Source organism: Danio aesculapii, chromosome 2, assembly GCF_903798145.1.
Source record: "Danio aesculapii chromosome 2, fDanAes4.1, whole genome shotgun sequence".
Taxonomy (NCBI): Eukaryota; Metazoa; Chordata; class Actinopteri; order Cypriniformes; family Danionidae; genus Danio; species Danio aesculapii.
The window spans coordinates 27,564,813-27,588,569 of record NC_079436.1 but is presented as its reverse complement, the minus strand read 5'-3'; the positions used below and the strand labels follow the sequence as shown (position 1 = coordinate 27,588,569).

The 23,757-nt window shown below is 34.1% G+C and overlaps 2 protein-coding genes across 3 annotated transcripts in view; both read left to right on the top strand.

The window, feature by feature from the left end:
* The window catches only part of tgs1 (trimethylguanosine synthase 1), a 53,859-nt gene extending 36,939 nt beyond the window's left edge, over window positions 1–16,920 (top strand). The window contains exons 10-13 of the mRNA XM_056476482.1: window positions 12,232–12,375; window positions 14,052–14,270; window positions 14,426–14,502; window positions 16,628–16,920. Of these exons, the coding sequence (XP_056332457.1) occupies window positions 12,232–12,375; window positions 14,052–14,270; window positions 14,426–14,502; window positions 16,628–16,741 (554 nt within the window). The 3' untranslated portion in view covers window positions 16,742–16,920. The remainder of the gene's footprint in view (window positions 1–12,231; window positions 12,376–14,051; window positions 14,271–14,425; window positions 14,503–16,627) is intronic.
* A 3,925-nt stretch (window positions 16,921–20,845) lies between these two features.
* lyn (LYN proto-oncogene, Src family tyrosine kinase) overlaps window positions 20,846–23,757 on the top strand; it is a 28,486-nt gene continuing 25,574 nt past the window's right edge. For both annotated transcript variants that reach the window (XM_056476526.1, XM_056476517.1), the window contains exon 1: window positions 20,846–20,998. The gene's annotated coding sequence lies outside the window, so the exon portion shown is untranslated. The remainder of the gene's footprint in view (window positions 20,999–23,757) is intronic.

The window sequence follows — 23,757 nt, the reverse complement described above, 5'->3', positions numbered from 1 at the left end:
ACGCAATTAACTTGGCAGCTCTCTGAGAGAACAGCAGCAATAAGAAATGTATAGAAATAGACAAAACAATAATCAAAGATAACTGCACTGAATTATAATGAATAAAACATACAGTGAAATACTTGTGCAGTACATGTGTATGTTGTTGGTGTGCAAACAGAATTGTAAAGTATTGCAAGTTAATAATAGCCGAATAATAAGTGAGTTTATGTAATTAGCAGCAACATGGGGAAGAGAGGCAAATGGATTGGTTTATTACGAAATGTCACAAAACATTTCCTATCATAGTTCAAAACACTGTGCAGAGCAGCAAAGCAAAAAAACTGAACGTAAACAACAAATCAGGCAGATTTGGTGCAGTTGTGGTGAAGTTTCCAGATCCATGATCGTTACTTTAAAGTGATTCATCTCTTCTCTGCTCCAGACTCCTGTTGTCTTTTCTTGGGCATAGAGTTGCAACTTGCATCAATTATAATCATATGCTGCTAGCAGCCGCAAACATGAGTGTGCCGGGGCACGCGCACATGAAAAAAAAATTACGTCACATGTTAATATTACTAAATTAATATGATTTTTTTTATTTGAGCAACTGAGATGGTGCCCCCCCTCTGAAATTGGTGCCCTACGCAACCTGTGTTTTCTGCGGATAGAGAGCGGCGGTACTGCAGAAATGCATTGTAAGGGTCAAATTTTTCTTTTATGCCAAAACTCGTTAGAATATTAAGTAAAGATCATGTTTCATTAGTAAATTTCCTACTGTAAAACAAATATAAACTCACCTTTTGATGAGTTTTGTGCATTACTAAGCATTTTATTTCTAAAAAGATTTAAACGTGATGTTCTTCAATATATATATATATAATTTTTTTTTTTTTTTGAGCTCTCAGATACTGGGTTTTCAAATAGTTGTATCTTTATACATATTGTACTGACCATACATCAGTGGAAAGCTTATTTACTCAGCTTTCAGGTGAAGTATGAATTTCAATTTCAAAAATCTGACACGTGGCACAATATTTTTTTCGTCTAGCATTTGCTAAAAAAGACAATTGATGTGTTTGATCTATGGTGCTGGCGAAAAATCATACAGATTCTGTGGACAGCAAAAGTACTCTACAAGTGCTAGAGTGCATCAACATGGACTTGCATTAGATGGAAAAATCACAAAGCTTAGGTTAGCATACTTTGTGCATGTATTGTATTCCAATTCAAAAAACAGCTCAGAATGATTAATAACAAAAAGAAGATGAAGACTTTGATTAGACAGCCAGGCCTCAAAATGGAACAACTACAAGGAGCAGCATGGGATCCGGAAGCATAGAGAGCACTGGCCCATACGACACTTATTATACAAGAGTCGTGATATATATATATATATATATATATATATATATATATATATATATATATATATATATATATATATATATATATATATATATATAAAGAGCAAAGACAGAAAAAACAGAGCTCCACTTTCTTCTGGCGAAAGTCTTATTTGTTTTATTTCGGCTAGAATAAAAGCAGTTTTTAAGAACCTTTTTAAGGTCAAAATTATTAGCCCCTTTAACCTATATTTGTTTTCGATGGTCTACAGAACAAACCATCATTATACAATAACTTACCTAATTACCCTAATCTGCCTAGTTAACCTAATTAACCTAGTTAAACCTTTAAATTTCACTTTAAGCTGTATAGAAGCGTCTTGAAAAATATCTAGCAAAGTATTAGGTGCTGTCATCATGGCAAAGATAATGAGATATTAAAAATTTTCTGTTTATAAATGTGTTGGAAAAATATTCTCTCCGTTAACAGAAATTGGGGGAAAAATAAACAAGTTCTTCAAATGTTATTGTCACTTTTTAATGATATTGTCATGCCACATCAGGTGTGAAAACTTCTCATGAGGTTAGTCTGCATCACTTTTTTGTGATATCTTGTTCTGGTGAGTTGTGGTCAATATACCAAGTGAATAGCGTTGTTTCTATTGTGTTTATTGTAAAATTCAGCCATTCCACATGAATCCATCTAGCCACAGACACTTTTATGGGGCAAAAATTCAAGATGTCATCTAGATCAATGGTTCCCCTGAGGGGGTTGCATGGGGTCACTTGGTGATTTCCAAAAGTCAAATAAATTTGATTGAATTATTAGAATTACCATATTTTAACCATAACCCACAGAAGATAAAAAATAGTCGTTTTTAATAATAAAAAACAACAACATGCAAATGAATAGCCATCAGCCTTTAAATTATTATTGTTATTTTTTCTAGGATTGGTGTGTTCTTACGGTATGATTGGTATTCTTACATTAGATCAACAACACAACAAATGCATCAGCTTCAGCAGATTGATTTTATAGCACCAGGTTGAACTTTCTGACACCTTTATGGCAATCAAATGTATTAAAAATAAATACAGGCCACAACTAAACATGGAGAATGATCTCTGATTAGCGGTCTCCAAAACTAAACCAAGAATACACTTGTGCTGAAAACATTGTGTCCACCAGTCTCTTTAGTTGAGGTTAATATTAAAATAAACAAATTAATAAATGACTGTAACAATGATATGGTTGTTAGACTGTTGCACTTTTTTGTGTTGTCAATATGCTTGTGTTTATATAGGCATGTCGTTGTATGAGCAATGTTTGCATATTCATAACCACCTTAGAGGAGTTTGGAGGTGATAAGTCACTGGCATTGTTATTTTAGGGGTCACGGGCTGAACAGTTTGGGAACCCCTGATCTAGATCATATCTTTAGAAAACTTTTTAACTGTATCTTGGGTAAATGTGTATCATTTTAATTAAAACATATGTTTTAATCTCTAAAAGCGTGACCACATGCTTGTTGCTACAAAAGTTGCAAAAATAATCAGTATTAACATTAATAAACAATATTTATTAATAAAGTGACTTGAAACAATTCATTGAAACATTATATAATCATTTAAAAAATCGTTTTTTTTTTTAAGTTTACTGGGAGTAAATTTATTACATTTTATAGAGTTAATTAGGAATATTGTTGATCATCTCCTAAACACATATTAATGTTGGATTGCATGGTAAGCAAACAATCAGTTCTTGCAAACATTTTGCATTGCATGTATGAGGAATGAGCTAAATTAGTGATCTGGGTGATTTAGGCCAGGGCTGAATTGTTATGGTGATATAACTGGGTCAGAGTATCTCTGAAACAGCAGGGCTTGTGGGTTGTTTCCGATTAGCAATAAAGACAATTGACCAACATTGGTCTGAGAATAGACAAACCACAAACCGGTGTGACCGGTGATGCACAAGGTCAACAAAAGCTATCCGGTCTGCTCTTAGCCACCTGTCACACTATATTTCAATGCTACGTCACATCATATACAGTAGTGTAAAAGTGTAGTGAGCTGCGTTGCTGAAAACCAAATCAAACTGCCTTTGATGAGCCTGCAAGTGTGGGAACGTTGAGCAGTAGGACACAGCAAAGACTATAGAATACACAAGACGTGTGACTCATATAGTTTTGAATGCGGTCAATATGGCGAATGAAGCCGCCCCTACTAGTGCAGGAGCCATTCATCGATTGCTATAAGGCGAATAAAGCCCGCCTTCTAGTACAGTAGCCAATCATTGATCCCTATAGACTAACGATACTCAGAGGTAGGGGCTCGAACCAGACGTGAGTTTCTGCAGATTTTGTGTGATTTGGCTGTTTATAAACGAAACTAAAGAGAGAGTTTTTGTTTTATTTTATTGGTAATTCCTAATATGACATTTAATCATATCCTTGGAAAGCAGTTTTGGAGAGTTTTCCTATTCAGACAGAATGCTCAAGCATACTGCCCGAGAGGTGTTTCAAAGATGGCTGCCGAGTGAAATGACTTGCCTTAAAGGGACTTTGGACCGCCTACTACTCAGTAGGTACTGCATTTGAATTTAAACGTACTACTCGGCCATTAGAAAAGTACGTTCTATACAGTATGAGTGTGAAAAGTATGAATGGAATTCGGACGTACTACATCCGCCATTTTGTCATTGTCACATGACCTACCTGCGTCAGTTGCGTCGCTTTACTCCCATTCATGAATTCATTCGCGGGGCATCATGGGATAGCGCAGCAGGTGGGATGTGCACATCAGAATCTCGCCGGAAGTAGTAAGTCATCCGGGTACTTCTCGCATACTGATTTTCAAATTCTATGAATTCGGACATATTACTCGGCTCGCATACTGATTTTAGCGTACTGTATAATATGGAAGTATACGGTTTCGGACGCAGCCATAGTCTCCTGGTTTGACAAATGCTGATTTCTTTTACATCATATAGATGGCTATGTGGGTGCTGTTCATATGGACAACCAATGACACCAGGGTGCATTGTGGGAGTGATGGGAAAAAGCCAGTGGGGGAAGCATGATTGAATCCTACAAGACATTTTCAGTCATCAACAGTGCATTAAGTCTTAACAGTGTATATGGTCTTAAAGTTTTGCCTTAATGCTCAAATTTAGAGAACAACTTACAACTTCATGAATTGAGAGGTCATTGCTTTGTCCTGTTTGAGATTATTTAGTGATTATGAGATGAATCGTGTATATTCTGAAGTATGTTATATGTATATAAAACTTAAAGTTATTGCAATGTTTTTCAAATTGATCCAGTTATTGGTGTAAATCTCGCACCTTGTGGCAAATCCCCTTATTATCTGGCAAACTGCAGTTAACTGGTGACTTTGTTCCAGATTTCACTGGATTTTCAAGATGGCGAGTCTTTATAATGTGACTGTGGAGATTATGGCCAAAGGGAGACCCTTAATAGCATGCCAGAAAAGCTGGTTGTTTCACAATTGTAATTTCTAGAATACCGCATCTTTAGAGAGAAACCGACTCATTCACCGCAAAAGAGGCCAGTTGTCCACTAACAAAAACAAATCAAATGCACAAGAGGAGAGGATAGCGTGCAGAATCTTAATGGGCAATTAGGCTACATGGCAGAAATTGTTAATCAGGATCTCTTTCACTAACATGCACTTTCTTTAGATCACAGCAAAGCAGTCTTGATGCTTCAACCAGTGCTGTTTTCCAACAAAATAAAGGGTTTTGTGTTTAAGTGCCTTGGCTATTTTGAAATAGATGTTATACTAGTATGTTATAGAAACAAAAATGACTTTAAAATTTAAACAGTGAGAGTTTAGATGCAAAAGAGCCTCAATGTGCCATCTGAAATGTTCTATAAAATTAAGCATTGTTTTCAAGCTCTTCTGAGTAGGTTCAGTCAATTCACTGTTTGGCAATGAATAGGTTCTTTCCATTGCATTTAAAATGAAACATGGACCGTGAGTGAGTGTGGGTTGGTGAGTGATCGCTGTTTTGTGGTACCATCGCAGTGAGGCTCTAAGGCTCCATTTACACTAATACGTTTTCGTTTTAGAACACATAAGTTTTGCTATGTTTACTCTGTTTGTCCACTCTACCCCGGAGTCTTCATGGCCCAAAAACGGAGCATTTGGGAAGCTAGAGAGGCCATTTTGTTTTAAACCTCTGCTGCTCCATGTCAGTGTGGATGAGGGGAAACAGACATCTGAAAACGGAGGCTGGGCTGCAGATATTCACCTGATTGGGGCTTATTCCTCAATATTAAGTGCACAGATTTCAGTCTTGCACCCTTTCCTTAAGTTCAGACTTCGCAAGTTTAATATGGAAAACAAGCTCCAAAGGACACATCGGGTAAATCTTTAAAGGGAACAGTGTACTTTATAACCTCATTCGCATCACACTGGCTAAGTTGTTTCACTATCTTAACAATAAAATGTAAACATGATTTAAGCAACTGCCTCTTTTCATTTTGATATTAACTTAATAGACACCAGAATTGTTGAGGCATCGTGTAGCTACATACCATCATCTTCACTGTGTTTTACATATTTATAACAAAATGGAGCCTATAACGTAGTTGCCACCTTTCATTTTCTTTTCTTTTGTCTCTTTTGCTGAATATCAGTTTTATAATAAATAATGGCCATTATAAAAGTATAACATACAATAAGTTTTTGCAATAAGCTAGATGCTATTGCTAGATTAAACGCCAGTGTGGATGTGGATTGTTTTCATTCTAAAACGCCGTTTTAAAATTAAAACTTTTTAATGTAAAAGCGGGGCATAAGTCACTGTCCAAAACTTTTTCATTCAATGTTCCTCAGTGGTGGAATGAGCTTCCCATTCCCACATGGACTGCTCATTTACTGTTATCATTTAAACGACAACTAAAAACCCATCTCAAGATCACCTGAACCACTGTGAACAAAACCAAGACACCCCCTCTTTTCTCCCCCACCTTGTCACACAACTACCCTAAATCAATATTAATTGTGCTTCACACAGGTGAGCAGTGTTGCCAGATATAGCAGACTTTTTCCAGCCCAAAAGCTGTCCAAAACCCGCCCAAACGCTCAAAAAAATGCCCAAAATATTAATAAATATTTTTATTTTAATAAATATTTATTTATTTTATTTAAATCTAAATTAACCTAGTTACTTTAACTGTCATAATTTTTAACCATACAGCAACCAACACCAGAAGTCACAGAACCACAACATAACCGGATCAAATCGAAATACTGCCCCCCCTCTCACCCACACACGGTACTTAATGATGTGTTGATTAGACTACCTATTAGTGAATGTTTTACTTTCAAAATGGGGTCTAAATTCGTCCCATTTGGCGTTTAATTTTTTTTGAACATTATTAGGTGCTGATTGTCAATCAGACAATGTTTCTCTGTTCTTGCTGTCAATTGCGGATAAAAATGATCGGTAAAAGTGTCACAATAAAGCACTGAGTTTAACTGCAGGCGCTGTGTGATGCGCGTGCACGTGGAGTCAGATTTTGATATTTTGATACAACTTTCCTTCACCTCCTCGGTTTACGCTATGCACTGGTCACTACTAACTGAATAGAGATGGTGCACTTATGTTTTCATATAAAATTTACATTTCAAAACCGCCAAATTTTGGCAACCCGCCAATGCCTTTTTTTACCCGCAAAATCAAATACAAAGGCGCACAATTGGGCAGAAAACCGTCCAATCTGGCAACACTGTAGGTGAGTGGCCTTGACAAACCACCTGTACAAAACACACTCTTTTATCTCTGACACTTTAACTGACACTTGCAACTTTTTTGGAACTTTTACAAAAAAAAAAAAAACATTGTGTATTTATAAAGTGTGCTTCACACAAGTGAGTGGGCTTGACAAACCACCTGTAAAACACTTCTCTCTCTGGCTCAAAATAATTCTCTTCACTCTTACTCTAGCACTAAATTCTCTGAGCACTAGTAGTTGCCTTGTATAATCAACACGTATTGTGTGTGTTGCCTCTTCTTGTTGAATCGCTGAATTGCCTCCTCAATTGAAAGTCTCAATTGAAATGACTAAATGTAATTGCGAAACATGAGAGGTTAAGAAAAATGCTAATTCTTTGACAACAATTCAGACAGCATTTAAATGCTTTTGCAGCTGACTTCTTCGAGTGTTTCTACATTGTTCTGTAGCTTTGATCACCTCTGTATTTTGTGCTCCAAAAAGCGGGTTCTTTACACTTGAGGGCACCTGTATTTGTCAGGCTCCTGGTGCCACGCTTCGGCCACTCCTCTCACTGTAAACAGGAAAAGCTGAACGCGGTTTCTCCAGACCAGTGATTGTTGCTTAAGCAGGTGTTCGATTCTCAGCGGAGTGAAAAATACAAGAGGCAGAAAAACAGAGCTGTATTTGTGGAGGCTAAAAGCAGATGGTGTTTGGTCTCCACAGAATCAGCGGCGGACATGCTCGGTTAAACTCCAGTCTCTCTGAGCTGCTTCTGCCTCAGCTCTAACGCAAGTGCATCACCTTTAAAAACAGCCACACATCCAGATTCACGCTCACAGAATGATGAACTGTTTGGAGATGCAGAGGGAGCCTGCATTATGATCTTCTTATCTTGATGGCATTGTATGGTTTTGTGAAGCTTCTCTCAGGAATATATACGGTTTCGTGGCGTCTCATGATATAGGGGTGATGGTGATATTTTATATTGTTACAGATATCAGCTAGATCATCCTTTTGTCACCAGAGGCTGCTCCTAATATGGAGCAAAGCTATATATTTAGAGAGGGAGAGACGCTGTTTGACGTAAGCAGAACAGAGCAAAGCTTCAGCTCTTCAAATAGAGAATGAATGCTGCAGACGCCCTCTGCTGGTGGAAGCGGTCACACTTCTCACACATTTCTTTTTAAAATGTGTGTTTAGATTGAAAGGGAAAGTTCACTCAAAAATGAAAGCTCTGTCATCATTTACTCACCCCCTTAATTGATCCACACCAGTTTTAGGTTATTTGTTCTTTTTGAACACAAAATAAGATGTTTTGAAGAATGTTGAAAACCTGTAACCATTGACATTCATAAACGGACAAACGAATACTCTCGATGTCAATAGTTATGTTTCCATCCACCTATTAAAAAAAGCTTAATGGCGAGATGTGTATACATTTAGAAAAGCAGTATAAAACGTGCAAAATTGGATAAGAAACTTATTTATTGATTAAAAAAAAATGCACATAAACTGATGGAAGCACATTACCCGAATAAATTCCAGCATGTGCATCAAAAAAGCCATGTGATTTTGTTTTCACAGATCATGAGATAACAAAATTGGGCGCAATGCCAACGCCATTAGTGGACAAACCAGCAGACCGACCACATTGTAAAACATCTAAAACATTGAGGATGTTTACATGGACACCAACAATCTGATTTGAACCTCTACTGCATGCATTATGATAGATCTATAGATCTATATAAAAATATTTGGCTGTTTTTCTTTTCTTAGAATGGCTTAACTTAAAGTGTGGAGGGGGGGGGGGGTATTTTGTAAGGTACTTTGTGATATGTTGTCATATGACAACAACGTTCAATAGTGGACCTAACTTAGGAATTTCAAATTTTGAATTTTCCTTATAATTAATAATTATTTATTTTCCTTATAATTAATAATTGTGTTGTTTGTTTTGATTAAATTGGTGTTGCAGTATTATAAGCTTTTACACAGAACTTATAAATAACACCTTATACATACTTTCCAACAACCCATATTCCAACAGCTTTCATTTATTCCATTCTTTTTTGCTGAATATTATTGAAAACAAACATAATATTGTATTATCTTGTGTACAACTTACAGTATGTATAAATATTTCCTCCAGTAAATATTATAATAAATAAATAACAAGTGTAATAAATCCAGATGCATCAGAATAATGTAGCTACTAGCTAACAATGTTTATATACTATACTACACCTGTCTTATCTGACTCTGAGCTAACTTACTTGAACTGTCTCCATCACTGCTCTCATCAAAACTAAAACCCACTAAAACCCATCTCACCCTCACTTTCATCTGCAGGAAGAGCCAGTTCTGTTCTTTTCTTGTTTCACTTACCATAGAACATGGTGGTGCTCGCTAATACACTGTTCTCTGTATTTATATTGAATCAAAAGTATTGCCATTAAAATGAGATTTTACCCATAATGCAAATGCCATCAACAAATGACTAAACAACAATATATTACTAGCATTCATCTTGTTATTGTCACAACTTAAGTTCACAGCTGACCTTGCCAGCTATAGCTAACATATTGCAATATTGTGCATTCTACTATTACACAGTGTTGCCATTTGGCAACACATACATTTAATCAATTTACAAAAAACTAATTTGATAATTTTTTTGAGTTGTGAATATGTCATCATAACTTACTGGAGGTGATTACTCAGATTTTTTGTGGATCTGGCATGAGTTCATCCTTTGTTTTATTGATGTTTTCATTTGCATTCAGCAAATTAAGACGTGGCGTATGCTGATTTTAATTACATTGTTGAAGTGCAATAGGACATGTAAACGTCTTAATCAAACTATTACTATTGTGTATGATTTTCGACGCATTTTGCGACGAGATAGTCTATATTAGCATTGCTGTTTGACACTATTCTCTGCACCTACCAAGTCGGTGAAGGACCACAGACACTTGCAGGTTTTTTCCCCCCATACGGCATGCGGTATCAAAACTTCATTAAAACTACACTCTTCCAGCAGTTCATGCTCTCATCCAATATTTCATTTGTCATGGGGCATGTATGACATGTTCCAGAATGAAAGTGAAAGTGCCAAACTGCAGTTAAAGGGCACCTATGGTGAAAATTTTACTTTTCAAGCTGTTTGGACAGACATATGTGTAGGTATAGTGTATAGACCATTATATTGGGGTGATATAAACACACCCAGTCATTTTTTTTTTCAATTTAACGACATAAAAATAGTGGACCAATTGGAGTGGTTTTCAGATCGACCTCAACTTGACGTAGGAGTGCGGTCCCCCTGCCCACCAATATTGATTGACAGGCGTGCATTACCATAACCTCAGTTTGTTGTTTCACGTCCGCCATTTTCAGCGTGTGAGACAAAGCGATGTCACCAAAGAAACACCCTTGCTCTATTTTTAGATGTAAGGCTCACTGAGCTCAACACAAGATCAACATTTACCACATGATCACTCTTATCGGCCCCATTGTTTGTAACTTTAGGTGGGTTTGCAAACCACCATGTGTACTTTTCATTGCGTCTTCCTTAAACTTAAGCTATTTGCATTTCCAGCGGTCACAGAAGCTCCCTGTCATCTTCACTAGGTGCAGCTGGAAAGTTCAAGCACGTTGCCTCACATGCGCGTCTCTCCAATGGAAATAACAAACTTGCCTTAAGCAGGTCACACACCAGAAGAGCCGCTCGGTGATGCACAGCGTAGCGCCATGCAATTTAGAATTCTAAACATAGGTTTCTATCAGGGTATGCACACTGGCGCCGCAAGTAAGTGGCTGTCCGCGGCGCCCAGCCACAACTCAGGACACTTCATGTTTCTGCCGCACCACAGAGCGCCATCTGAATAGTTTCATTTTAAATAACATGCGAATGTCCGCGTCTTGTGCCATGTCGCGGCTCTGAGTGGCGCATTCGGTGTGTGATGCCCATTAGTTATAGTCTCAGTCAAAGTTAATTCAGTGTGCGTGGTTATTAGTCTCCATGTACAAGCTCTGAACTTTAAACTAGCACACAGTTGGCTGTAAAACTATACAAAGACACAAATGATTTTGTAGTTTCTGCTTGGTCCGTGTCGGAGTCGTACATGTACGGCTAAATGCTGGTCCTCTCACTAATGTTGCTTCTTTCTGTCTGCCCGTCTGTTGCCATACACAAAGTGGGAGCTCTTGGCTCTGCCCCCTTGTTAAGTTGGGCGGGAAGTCGAAACTAATTTTCATGTGAAGCAGCACACCCCTAAAACAGCGAACTGTGTACACGCCCCCAAAGTGACACTTTTTAACACATTATAATTTTAAAAATCTGAATTATGTTTTGAACTGAACCTAAACTGGCACACTCAGAAGAGCCATGATATTAATATTAAATCATAAAAAAGGGGTAAACTAGGTGCCCTTTAAAGTCAACAAATTTTAAATGAAATACCCGAAATTACATGAAACTCCGGAGGAAATGTGAATATCGTGGTGACGCAATGACGTTAATCGAATTATCTGCTATAACATGTAAAACGGGATCATGAAAGGAACATTCAAAAAGTAACTAATGTAAACACCTTAATCATCATATTATTGTCTTATTCAGATTAAGGCAAATCATTTGATTACTGAGGTCCATAAAAAACATAGTCATTGTTTTGGTCATTCTAAAAATCCCTCAGCCCAAGCTCATCATTAAAATGGTTTGATATTATTACCTCCCTGAACGGTCTTTATCTTCTGAGTCACAAGTACATTGCTCAATTAAAAATAGGCACGCTGTGGCTTCTCCTACCACAATTTATTTATTTTGGGGGTGATATTTGGCACCAGTTTATCAGGAAGTGACCTTTTTTACACTTTGACTCATTGCATTTATTCTCAAATGTTTTATACAAGGTTTTACTCATGTTTAATTAGCATCTTTGGATGAAAACATAGTTATTACACCTATCAAACATCCTTCCAAACTGTTTTGGAACAAGTGAAGGGTAAATAATGACTTTTCATTTTTGGGTTAACTATCTCTTCAGCCATTATTAGAATAATATTGTCTAGGTTTGTTTGTGGTATTAACGGTGCATGCGCTGCTTGTGATCTGAATGTTGATGTGAATGATGAGAACTGTGTTGTGTCCGCAGAGGGCTGGTTTTCAGTGACTCCTGAGAAGATTGCGGAGCACATCGCTCTGAGGGTGCAGGACTGCTTCAACACAGAGCTCATTATCGATGCCTTCTGTGGTGTGGGTGGAAATGCCATTCAGTTTGCCCTCACTGGTAAAAGAGGTACATCATTTCACAATGCCACAGCATCATGTCAGAACAACCTTGTGGTGCTAACAACTGTTTATTGGTACCATTGTTTTAATTTTACTATTTAAAAAGTTTACTATTAAAAAAAAAAATCTGTAATATATACAGTTGAAGTCAGAATTATTAAACCCCCTGAATTATTAGCCCCTGTTTATTTTTTTCCCCAATTTCTGTTTAACGGAGAGATTTTTTTTTTCAACACATTTCTAAACATAATAGTTTTAATAACTCATTTCTAATAACTGATTTATTTTATCTTTGCCATGATGACAGTAAATAATATTTGACTAGTTATTTTTAAGACACTTCTATGCAGCTTAATGTGACATTTAAAGGCTTAACTAGGTTAATTAGGTTAACTAGGCCACTAAAACCTATCTCACCCTCACTTTCATCTGCAGGAAGAGCCAGTTCTGTTCTTTTCTTGTTTCACTTACCATAGAACATGGTGGTGCTCGCTAATACACTGTTCTCTGTATTTATATCTAATCAAAAGTATTGCCATTAAAATGAGATTTTATCCATAATGCAAATGCCATCAACAAATGACTAATCAACAATATATTACTAGCATTCATCTTGTTATTGTCACAACTTAAAAGTTCTTAAAAGTTCATTCTACTATTACACATATAGTAGAATATATGTAGAACACATCTATATGTATGTATATATATATATATATATATATATATATATATATATATATATATATATATATATATATATATATATATATATATATATATATATATATATATATATATACATATACATATACATATATACATATACATATACATATACATATACATATATACATATACATATACATATATATATATATATATATATATATATATATATATATATATATATATATATATATATATATATATACACATAATTTTTTTTTGTTTTTTTTGTTTTTTTTGGCCTGGCCTGCTAATTTATTAGTGAAACATTTTTGAATGGCACAGTGTAAATAGAAAGCTTTTTATTTCAGATAAATGCTTCTGAACATCAATGAATCCAGAAAAATATACTATTTATATGGAAAATAATATTAAATTATATTTTAAAAATGTATTCAATTTTATTTAAATTAATTGATTAATTAATTATTAATATTGCTTTTTATTAATACACAGTTTACATGTATTTTATATATTTATATTGTATATGTCATTTATTCCTGCTGGTTGTTACATATTATTATTGCACAAAATGCTATATTTGATGAACAAAAATGCAATATTTTAGAACATTACAAAAAGTCAATTTTGTAACAGAATTTTTAATTTAAAATATTGCCAACATTTGCAAGTCACATGCTAAATTGAACAGGTCCTCCCTCAATAAAACTTTAATAATAATCATCATCATACCAAACATTTGAAAAGAAAATAGTTTAATACATTTTTGAAATAATATTGACAATGTGCACGTTGTTAATATTACTATTTTTTAAAAATCTATTACTTAAAAAATAATAAATGTATGTGCTGGCTACACCACATGACACAGAGCCATTGTACTAATATGAAACTAAACTGAAATGACTACAAAAGTGCAAAAAATTGTTGGCACATGTGTCTCAAGGGTATGTTTGTAAGTGAGATGTTATTTTTTTCTCTTCTGATATCCAGTGATTGGCATTGATATTGACCCGGTGCGTCTGGCTCTGGCGCAGCACAACGCTGCAGTCTATGGCGTGGAGCAGCGCATCGACTTCCTGCAGGGAGATTTCCTTCAATTGGCTCCCCATCTGCGAGGAGACATGGTTTTCCTCAGTCCACCATGGGGAGGACCAGAGTATCTGACCGCTGACGTTTTCAACATCCAGACCATGATGACTCCTGATGGATATCCTTTCTGCGCTTTCATTACCGATGCCACTTCCATTTTGTTAGAGTTGATAGTTCAGATTTGTAATTTTCTTTGTGGCTTTAATGTTTTATTTCTGAATGCATGTTGTCAAGATGCTTTAAATCACCTTTAACTTCCTTAACCATCCATACATTTGAAATTTTCAGGTTGTCAAAAATGATATCGGACAATATTGTATATTTTCTACCTCGAAACGCAGACATGGAACAGGTAACGCTTCAGTTCATTTGCATGCAATGATTTGTTTTACAGTAGCTAAATTGTAACTAAAGAATAGCTCCAGTTTATTAATAACAGCTTAAGGCCCTATGAAATGGCCAGTAAATCTGCTAATGCTACTAAAACATGTTGATACGTTTATAAATTATACATATTTATTAATATTATTATTATTAATATTATTGATATTATTATAAGTTAATGTTTATTAATTTCTTCTAAACTTATTTTTTATTATTATTAACAATTAAGTGATTATTTTTATTATCAGTGTCGTTATAGTTTAGAGAATATTAATCCTAATAATAGTAATATAATTTTGTATAATATTATTTATTATTATTTATTATTATTTTTGTTACTTTTTACTATTATTTTGTTTATTAATAATAAATAATATTAATAATATTAATTTTATTATAGTTATTTTTTATTATTAATAATAATTACCAGTGATTTTTTTTTTTATTAATGTCGTTACAGTTTAGAGAATATTAATCCTAATAATAGTAATATAATGTTGTATAATATTATTTATTATTATTATTTATTATTTTTGTTACTTGTTACTATTATTTTGTTTATTAATAATAAATAATATTAATAATATTAATTTTATTATAGTTATTTTTATTATTAATAATAATTAACAGTGATTTTTTTTATTATCAATGTCGTTATAGTTTAGAGAATATTAATCCTAATAATAGTAATATAATTTTGCATAATATTATTTATTACTATTATTTATTTTTGTTACTTGTTACTATTATTTTGTTTATTAATAATAAATAATATTAATAATATAAATTTTTATATAGTTATTTTTATTATTAATAATAATTAACAGTGATTTTTTTTTTATTATCAATGTCGTTATAGTTTAGAGAATATTAATCCTAATAATAGTAATATAATTTTGTATAATATTATTTATTATTATTTATTATTTCCTGTTTCCTGTTACTATTATTTTTTGCTCTGTTTTACTGTACAGTAATATGTATTTGATATTTTAATAATAATTACAATAATTATTTTCATCATTATATCATAATTTAATCAATATCAATCATAATAATAGTTATAAATTAGTTTATATAATTATTTTTGTTTTTAATACTACCTACTACTTTACTACTGCTGCTACTTCTAATACCACTACAAACAATAATCTTCTCCTATTAGCTAATGCTCATAAAGTCCATTCAATTTTCTTGAGTTACAAGCTATTAGCTTGATTGGCAAAATAAAAATGTAAAAAATATATTGTCATTTTTTTATAATTTGTTATATGTATTTTAGGCCTTGCACTGCATGGTCTTTACATTGGCCCACGTGTTACCATATCTTAGTGGTTCATCAGAAGAGCACATGTATCCACAGTACTGTATCTGTTTCAAACAAACACATTCAGATTGTTCAGAAGATTAATCTTCAAAAGAAGTGTGCTCTTTTAGCCATTGGTTCAGTGGTCTGAGAGCATATGATGTAATAGTTGCCTTATTGGTCAATCGGTTTATACCCTTTAACAGTTTTAATATTAGTAAACATGACTACTATACTTATTTTTAGCCTTCTATATATCTCTAGTTCATTTGCGTGCAACATATTAATCCAGCAGTTCAATTATTTAGAACTTTTTATTCAGTGATTTATTTATTTTTTTTATTCATTTTATTTCCAAATAGCATCATCTTTTGCTCTATTTAAAGTAAATGTATCGCTGTCTTTAGTTTAGAGCATATGATATCTCCCAGCTGCAGCTATATGGTGGTTTTTTGATTTCTGTGAAAGGTCTTGTCTTCTGGTTTAGTGTGGTCGCACCTCTTGAAACCACAGTACTTTCCGGTGCATTCTGCTTTTGACTGTGGCTGAATCCTTCTCTAATATCTAAAGTCAATTCATCACTGCCCATTATCGTACAGCTTGTGTGGGTAAATGAGACGTGCATGTGTGTCTTTCTTGTTGACTTTACCAACAGTTTTCCCCTAACCAGAAGAGCATGTTGGTGCTGTAGTGAATTGTTGATATTGGCTGCTGATGGTGACGTAGCCAGTGCCGCTTCTTCACACCTGCTCCGCTTCTTTTCTTCTTCCTCTTTCGTTGTGTGTAGATCGCATCTCTCGCCGGACCAGGTGGAAAGGTAGAAGTCGAGCAGAACTTTCTGAACAACAAGCTGAAGACAATCACGGCGTACTTCGGGAATTTAATCAAGTCAAAATCATAATGTTTTATTACTTCTTTTATGGTCGTTATTATGTATGTCATCTGTACTTGGTTATTTTACTCATTTTGTGAAGACATTGATGATGAATTTTATAGACTGTATTCTTGATGCTCCTAGTTTGTTTTATTTTAATGTATCTATATTTTTCCAGCATTGATATGCAACCTATTAAAGTTTATTTGAAGATACTGTGGAAGATCCGATGTCTCATTCACTTTTAGGGTGTACTCACACTAGGCACGGTTGTCTTGAATCGTGCCCAGGTGCTATTGTCCCCCCTACACTCTCCCCGTCGGCCTGCACTCACACTGCACTTTTAACTTCAGAGCCTGAGCGTGCTTTTGTCATCGATAATGCGACTGTTCAGTTTAGTAGAGAAGCACTCTCGCTCTGTACTAAGGAGATTGCTTTAGTTATATTGTTTTGTATTCTAATAAGTAGTTTGATACACAGTGACACACAGTTAGATCTTTCGCTGAACAGATCCAGCTCTTTTGATGCTCATAAATGTTCATGAAAATCCTCCTGCTACATGTTTTAAGAGGTTTGCTGAAGGTATCAGCTTTCGTCCAGTGGGGGGTTTGTATATTTAATAAACTATGACAGTTTGTGTTCTTTTAAAAGTAAGAATGAATAATAAATCCGTATGAAACAGTCCGTATGAAAAGTGACATCGCATCTTCAGTGACTGTTTATATGGACATCAGTAATCCAACTATTTGCCTTAATCGGAACTAGACAATAATATGATGATTAAGGTGTTTACATGAGTTACTTTTTGAATATTCATTTCATGATCCCGTTTTACATGTTATAGCAGATAATTCAAATAACATCACTGCGTCACCACGATATCCACATTTCCTCCGGAGTTTCATGTAATTTCGGGTATTTCATTTTTAATTTGTCAACTTTAACTTCAGTTTGGCACTTTCACTTTCATTCTGGAACATGTCATGCATGCCTCCATGACAAACAAATATTGGATGCAAAGAACTGCTGGAAGAGTGTTGTTTTAATCAGGGTATGCCTGGGCTCTTAAAACATTTTAAAATGTTTTAAATCTCAAAGGCTAGATTTTAGGCCTTAAAAAGTCTTAAATCTACTAAAATGTTGTGTTGTAGGTCGTTTTTAACAGGTTTTAATTTTTCTAAAAACTTTCTACAGTAACATTTGCTTAAAAGTTCTCCATTCTGCTGAGGATACTGACCTAACATAATTTTTTTAATATCAAATTATTATTGTAGTCTGAAGTAATTGACAGCTATGTTTTGTTCTATTCTTAGTAAGGGTTATAGGGTTTGTGAATGGATATATTTGAAAATTAAAAAACATATATATTCAAACTAAATTATTATTATTGTATTATTTAAATATATTAATTAAATTCAATTGAATTCATTTTTATTTCTATAGCTCTTTTACAATGTAGATTGTGTCAAAGCAGCTTCACATAGAAGATTATAGTGAATTGAAACAGTGTCAGTTCAGTTTTCAGAGTTGAAATTCAGTTGAGTTCAGTTCAGGTCAGTGTGGATTAATATTCACTGCTGAAAGTCCAAACACTGAAGAGGAAATCCATCAATGCGCAGCTCTACAAGTCCCGAACCATCCAGGTCAGTGGTGACAGCGGAAGTAAAGGATAAAAAAAAACATGACATTTTAATCATTTTTAGATAGGGCAAGTGAAAATGTTTTCTTTAAATCCTAAATCCTTAGCATTTAGCCCTGTAAAAGTCTAAAATTTCATCCATAATGGTCTTAAAAATGTCTTAAAACGTCTTAAATTTAACTTGGTGAAACCTGCAGAAACCCTGTTTATTGAAGTGTGATACAGCACGTCGTATATGGAGAAAAATATAACCTCCACATTTCACAATGCAGGTGTCTGTAGTCCTTCACTGACTCTAGGGGCAGAGAATAGTGTCAAACATCCTTGTGTGTACAGACTATCCTGTCACAAAATGCGGCTAAAATCCTACACGATGGTCATTTTTTTAATTATGGTGTTAACATGTCTGAACTGCTCTTCAATAATGCGACTAAAACCGGCATACTCCACATGTGTTAATTTGATTTCTGTTTAGTTCGATTATGATGTTAATCTGATTAAATTAATCAAGAATCGCTGTTTACATGGTAGATTCTTAATTAGAGTTTTGTCTTAATCGCATTAAAATCAATCGGATTATCGGTGTCCATGTAAATGTACTCAGTTTCTCGAACCGCTGAACTAAACCGCATCCGGACACGGTTCGAATAGCCTAGTGTGAGTACACCCTTGGAAAACATTTCCTCCTATCCATCTTAAAATTTACACTCGCCAAGTTCAACTAACAAAAGTAGTTATTCTATTCACTATTAGCTAAATTTATTTATTTATTTTTGTAAATCACACCGTATTTTACTGTAATATGAACGCAATTTATTTTACGGTAGGACAGTTGTGCTCTTCATTTCTATGTGAAAATTACTGTATATTTTGTATTTGTAATGTATTTTTACTGTAACTGATGTACAGTAAGTGACTAGTGAACTGCTGCCAGTAAGATACTGTAGATTCTACAGGAAATTGTCAACAGTGTAATGACTAATTATTATCATTCCTGAGGATGTGGTATGGTTTGCCACAATTATCAGTTCCACAAAATCTGTGCTGTATTTATTTAACAGTAAAAGCTTTACAGGACTATGCTCTCAGTTCACAGTAAAATGATCCACATTGTGCTCATCATCTAGCTCGTCTTTCACTAGTCCTCTAATGTTCTTTAGACTGCATCTCTGCTTCCTTTCTGTTTGGTCAGAGGAGAACTGGTCGTCCCGGCTGAGCCTGGTTTCTCCTAAGGTTTGTTTTCCACTTCTGTCAATTAGTGGAGTTTTGGTTCCTCGCCATGGTCTCCTCTAGCCTGCTTGGTTTGGGTCGGTGGAGCTGCTTTTCTGTGAACTGAACTTCAGCAGTGACATTTCTATTAAACTGAACTGAACCAGTTTTACTTTAACTACACCAACATTGTACCACAACTCTCCTGCCTGTCTGATATGCTTAAATGTTGCACACCCTTAAATATTGTACTGTTTTTATTTTTTCTTCATCTATGTTAGAAGTGCCCGAACTCGGTCCTAAAGAGAGAGGGGTCTGGATGCAGACCTGATGCAATGCAATCTGAGCTGCATCCAATGCTTTTTAATGGGCTCGCCAAACCCCACCCCTAACCCTACACCTCACAGTGATGTCACTCGCTCCATTTGAGTGCATTGTGTCTAACATTGCATCGTGTAATGCAATCTCATTTTGCATCATAAAGGCTGCATCCCGATACCATTGCCTGAAGGGCCAGTGTCCTGCAGAGTTTAGCTCCAAGCAGTTGGATTTAAACTATGCAGGACATCGGCCCGCCAGGACAGGACCAAATTTGGGTACCTCTGATTTATGTGAAACTGCATTGAAACAATCTGCATCATGAAAGCGCTATAATAATGATGAGAAAATGTATGAAACATCTTCCCACATTTCTAAATCTACTGTTAACAAATGAGAAGTTTCGAAAGAGAAGTATCCTTGTGGGTTTCTGCCAAAATAAAAGCTTTATACAGATTTAAAAATATTTTAGTTTGAAATAACAATGAGCTATTACTACTACCATTATTAAAATGAGCATTATTGATAAATACTTTTCAGATTTTTTAAAAGAGATATTCCTTTATTGATAGTATATATTTACTCAAATATTCTACAGACTAATAAACATCTACCTATCTTTTAGATATTACAATTTACTGTGAGTAAAAATATATTTGTGTAACAAAATAGTTGTCATATAAATTATAACAATTTTATTCGATTCAAGTATTAGAGTTTATTGTACACAATCAATTTGTTTATGAAATGTATCAATTACTTTCCATTCACCTGGTTTTACAGATATATGTTTTGTGTGTTTGTAAACCATAAATCATATTGAGTAAAATAGAGTCACATGTTTTTCCAGTGCTTTTAAGAGTCTGGACTTTATGGCCGTAATGGAACGGTGGTTTTATGCAAACAGACAAAACAGAAGTCTGGTGAACGCGATGAATAGTACCAGGAAGTTGAAAGAACAGTAAAAACACCAGTCGTCCACTCTCTGGTTCCTCATTCTGTGTTTGTGTGTGTGTGTGGCGCTTCAATGAGAGTCAGAGCGCGCGCACTCGACGGTCATTCCTCTCAGAAACAAGTCCCTTTAAATGCGAGTTAACCGTTTTCTGACAGTCTGACGGGTAGGTAGACGTTTCCTTTTTTTCTGCTGTTCTCTACCAAAGATTTTCTTGGTGTGTTGCTCCGCTGTTGCAGTAAATGTAAATAATGAAACGTTTTGTACCGGTGTTTGTATTTCCTTTATATAGGGGCTTTAAAATACGATAGATAAATCAGTGATGTGTTTGTTGAAGGTGCAAAAATAAGAAAACAACATGTTAGCTTAGTGATTTCCTGGAGAAATGAACAGGCGGTAAAATATGAATAATTATTAACTCATGGTCATGACTTTCATTTGTCAGTTAGTTTAGTTTAGTTGGCCAGACCCCACGTACATTATACAAAACACAACATAAGTCTGTGTGTATATTAGTAGTTAACATCTGAAGTGGATCCAAACATTTCATCAAAGTAGTCCTAAAACTATCGAACAACCTATTCTTGTCTTTTTATCAGCTTTTTATCCACTTCAAATGTTGACTATACACTGTACACATACATACACCATACACATTATATATGTATATATATATACCCCCCCTTTGATTTTTTTTCTTTTCTTCTTTTTTAAGTATTTCCCAAATGATGTTTAACAGAGCAAGGAAATTTTCACAGTATGTCTGATAATATTTTTTCTTCTGGTGGAAGTCTTTTTTGTTTTATTTTGGCTAGAATAAAAGCAGTTTAATTAATTTTTTTTTTATCCATTTTAAGGTCAAAATTATTAGCCCCTTTAAGCTAATTTTTTTCACCAATAGTCTACAGAACAAACCATCGTTATACAATATCTTGTCTAATTACCCTAACCTGCCTAGTTAACCTAATTAACCTAGTTAGGCCTTTAAATGTCACTTGAAACTGTATAGAAGTGTCTTGAAAGATATCTAGTCAAATATAATTTACTGTCATCATGGTTAAGATACAATAAATCTGTTATTTGAAATGAGTTATTAAAACTATTATGTTTAGAAATGTGTTGAACAAATATTCTGTCCGTTAAACAGAAATTGGGGAAAAAAATAAACAGGGAGGTTAATAATTCAGGGGGGCTAATAATTCTGACTTCAACTGTGTATGTATATATATATAACCTTTAATAAGTTATTTATGGTGGAAAACAAAGTTCTTTAGATTATTAAAATTTATGAAAATATTTTGGCGTCACAGTGAAAGCCCCTTTCTGGGTAATTCCTGGTCTTTATTTGTTTTTAACCTTTTAACTGCCTGCTCTACCAAATGGTTGACCATGTTTTGACGGTTTAAATAATGACTGTTAAAGTCATTTAAAGAATGACCATTTAAAATAATGGTTTACACGCAGCATTGTTGATTTACAACAAAAACTGTTGCACTAATGCTCTTGAATTCGGTTTTATTGTAAAAAAAAAAAAAAAAAAAAAGAATAAAGATGATTTAGTATTGAAAAATGTTTTATTTTAAAAATTTTTTTTAATAAATTGGTCTTACACGTCATATTTTCAGATTTTTCATAGTATATGTATTAATTCCGGTACTTTTACCATAAACCGACATATCAACCTCTACCGAATGGTTGATATTTGAGAAATTATGGGATGTGTTGATAAAAAAAAGCATTGAGTGTGTTACCTATTGACATTAGGGTTTAAAAAAATGCAATCCAAAAATTTTTTTTGTTGGTGGGGCAGTTGAGCGTAACAATTTACATTTATCAATTTAACGTCAAGGTGAGCAGAATATTCATATCCTGTTTCCTGTTTTATTTTTAGATAAAGAAAGTCAATTTTACACCGTGAAACTTGACCTGAGTTGTAGCAGATACGCCCATTATAGTATCTGAACTTTTTTCAGACCTATTAACTTACTGTCCTATTCCACACTCTTATATACGTCCAGATCTGCAGGCTAGAAACCAGAGTAAACAGCCTAGATTGCATTTCATCAACACATACAGCGTTCTTAAGAGAAGTAGTTGAGAGGTCTTTTGTGTGTCTCTGTCTTTCCTGTCATACTGAACGTTTTCGAGACGCTGGTCAGAGGAAGTGTGGCCTGCCTGCTCTCACATTAATCTAGCATTATAGCCTTGTTTCTAGTTTCCTGCAGATCTAAAAATACTGCCCCTTCAGTAAAGTCCAGGACAGACGTTTAGTGTAGCCATTTAACCAAGCGTTCACCTTCAGCATAATAGAGGGCACTGTTTTTCCCTTGGTTTCTTCCTTATTACTTCTGATATCACATGGATTTTGTGCTAAATAAATATACAGATCAAAGTCTGATGCTTTGAGAGATGTAGAAATATCTGCTCTGGACTTTGTTTTTTAGGAGACTGTGACTTATTTATGGCTAGTAATTTGTGAAAATAAATAAATAAATAAATAAGCTGTGATTTTTAGTTATACTTTTGACACTGGCTTGGCCAAAAAGCAAGTGTTTAACATTTTTCTGATGGCATATTTGCTTTGCCTTTATATATGTTTATTGTGTGTTTAAGTATGAATGATGATGATGATGATGATTATTAGTAGTAGGATTGATATTTTTGGTGAGGAAACCTTGATTAAATTTTTTTGGAACTCTAAATGACAAATTTATGTATTTGTTGTTGATGTTGTTTTTAAATTGGTATTAATATAAAATGATTACTATAAAATCTCTTAATATTTTTAATATTTTTTTTATATTTTTTTATATATATTAATAATATAATATATATATTTAATATATTTTTAATACACACACACACAAATATATATATATATATATATATATATATATATATATATATATATATATATATATATAT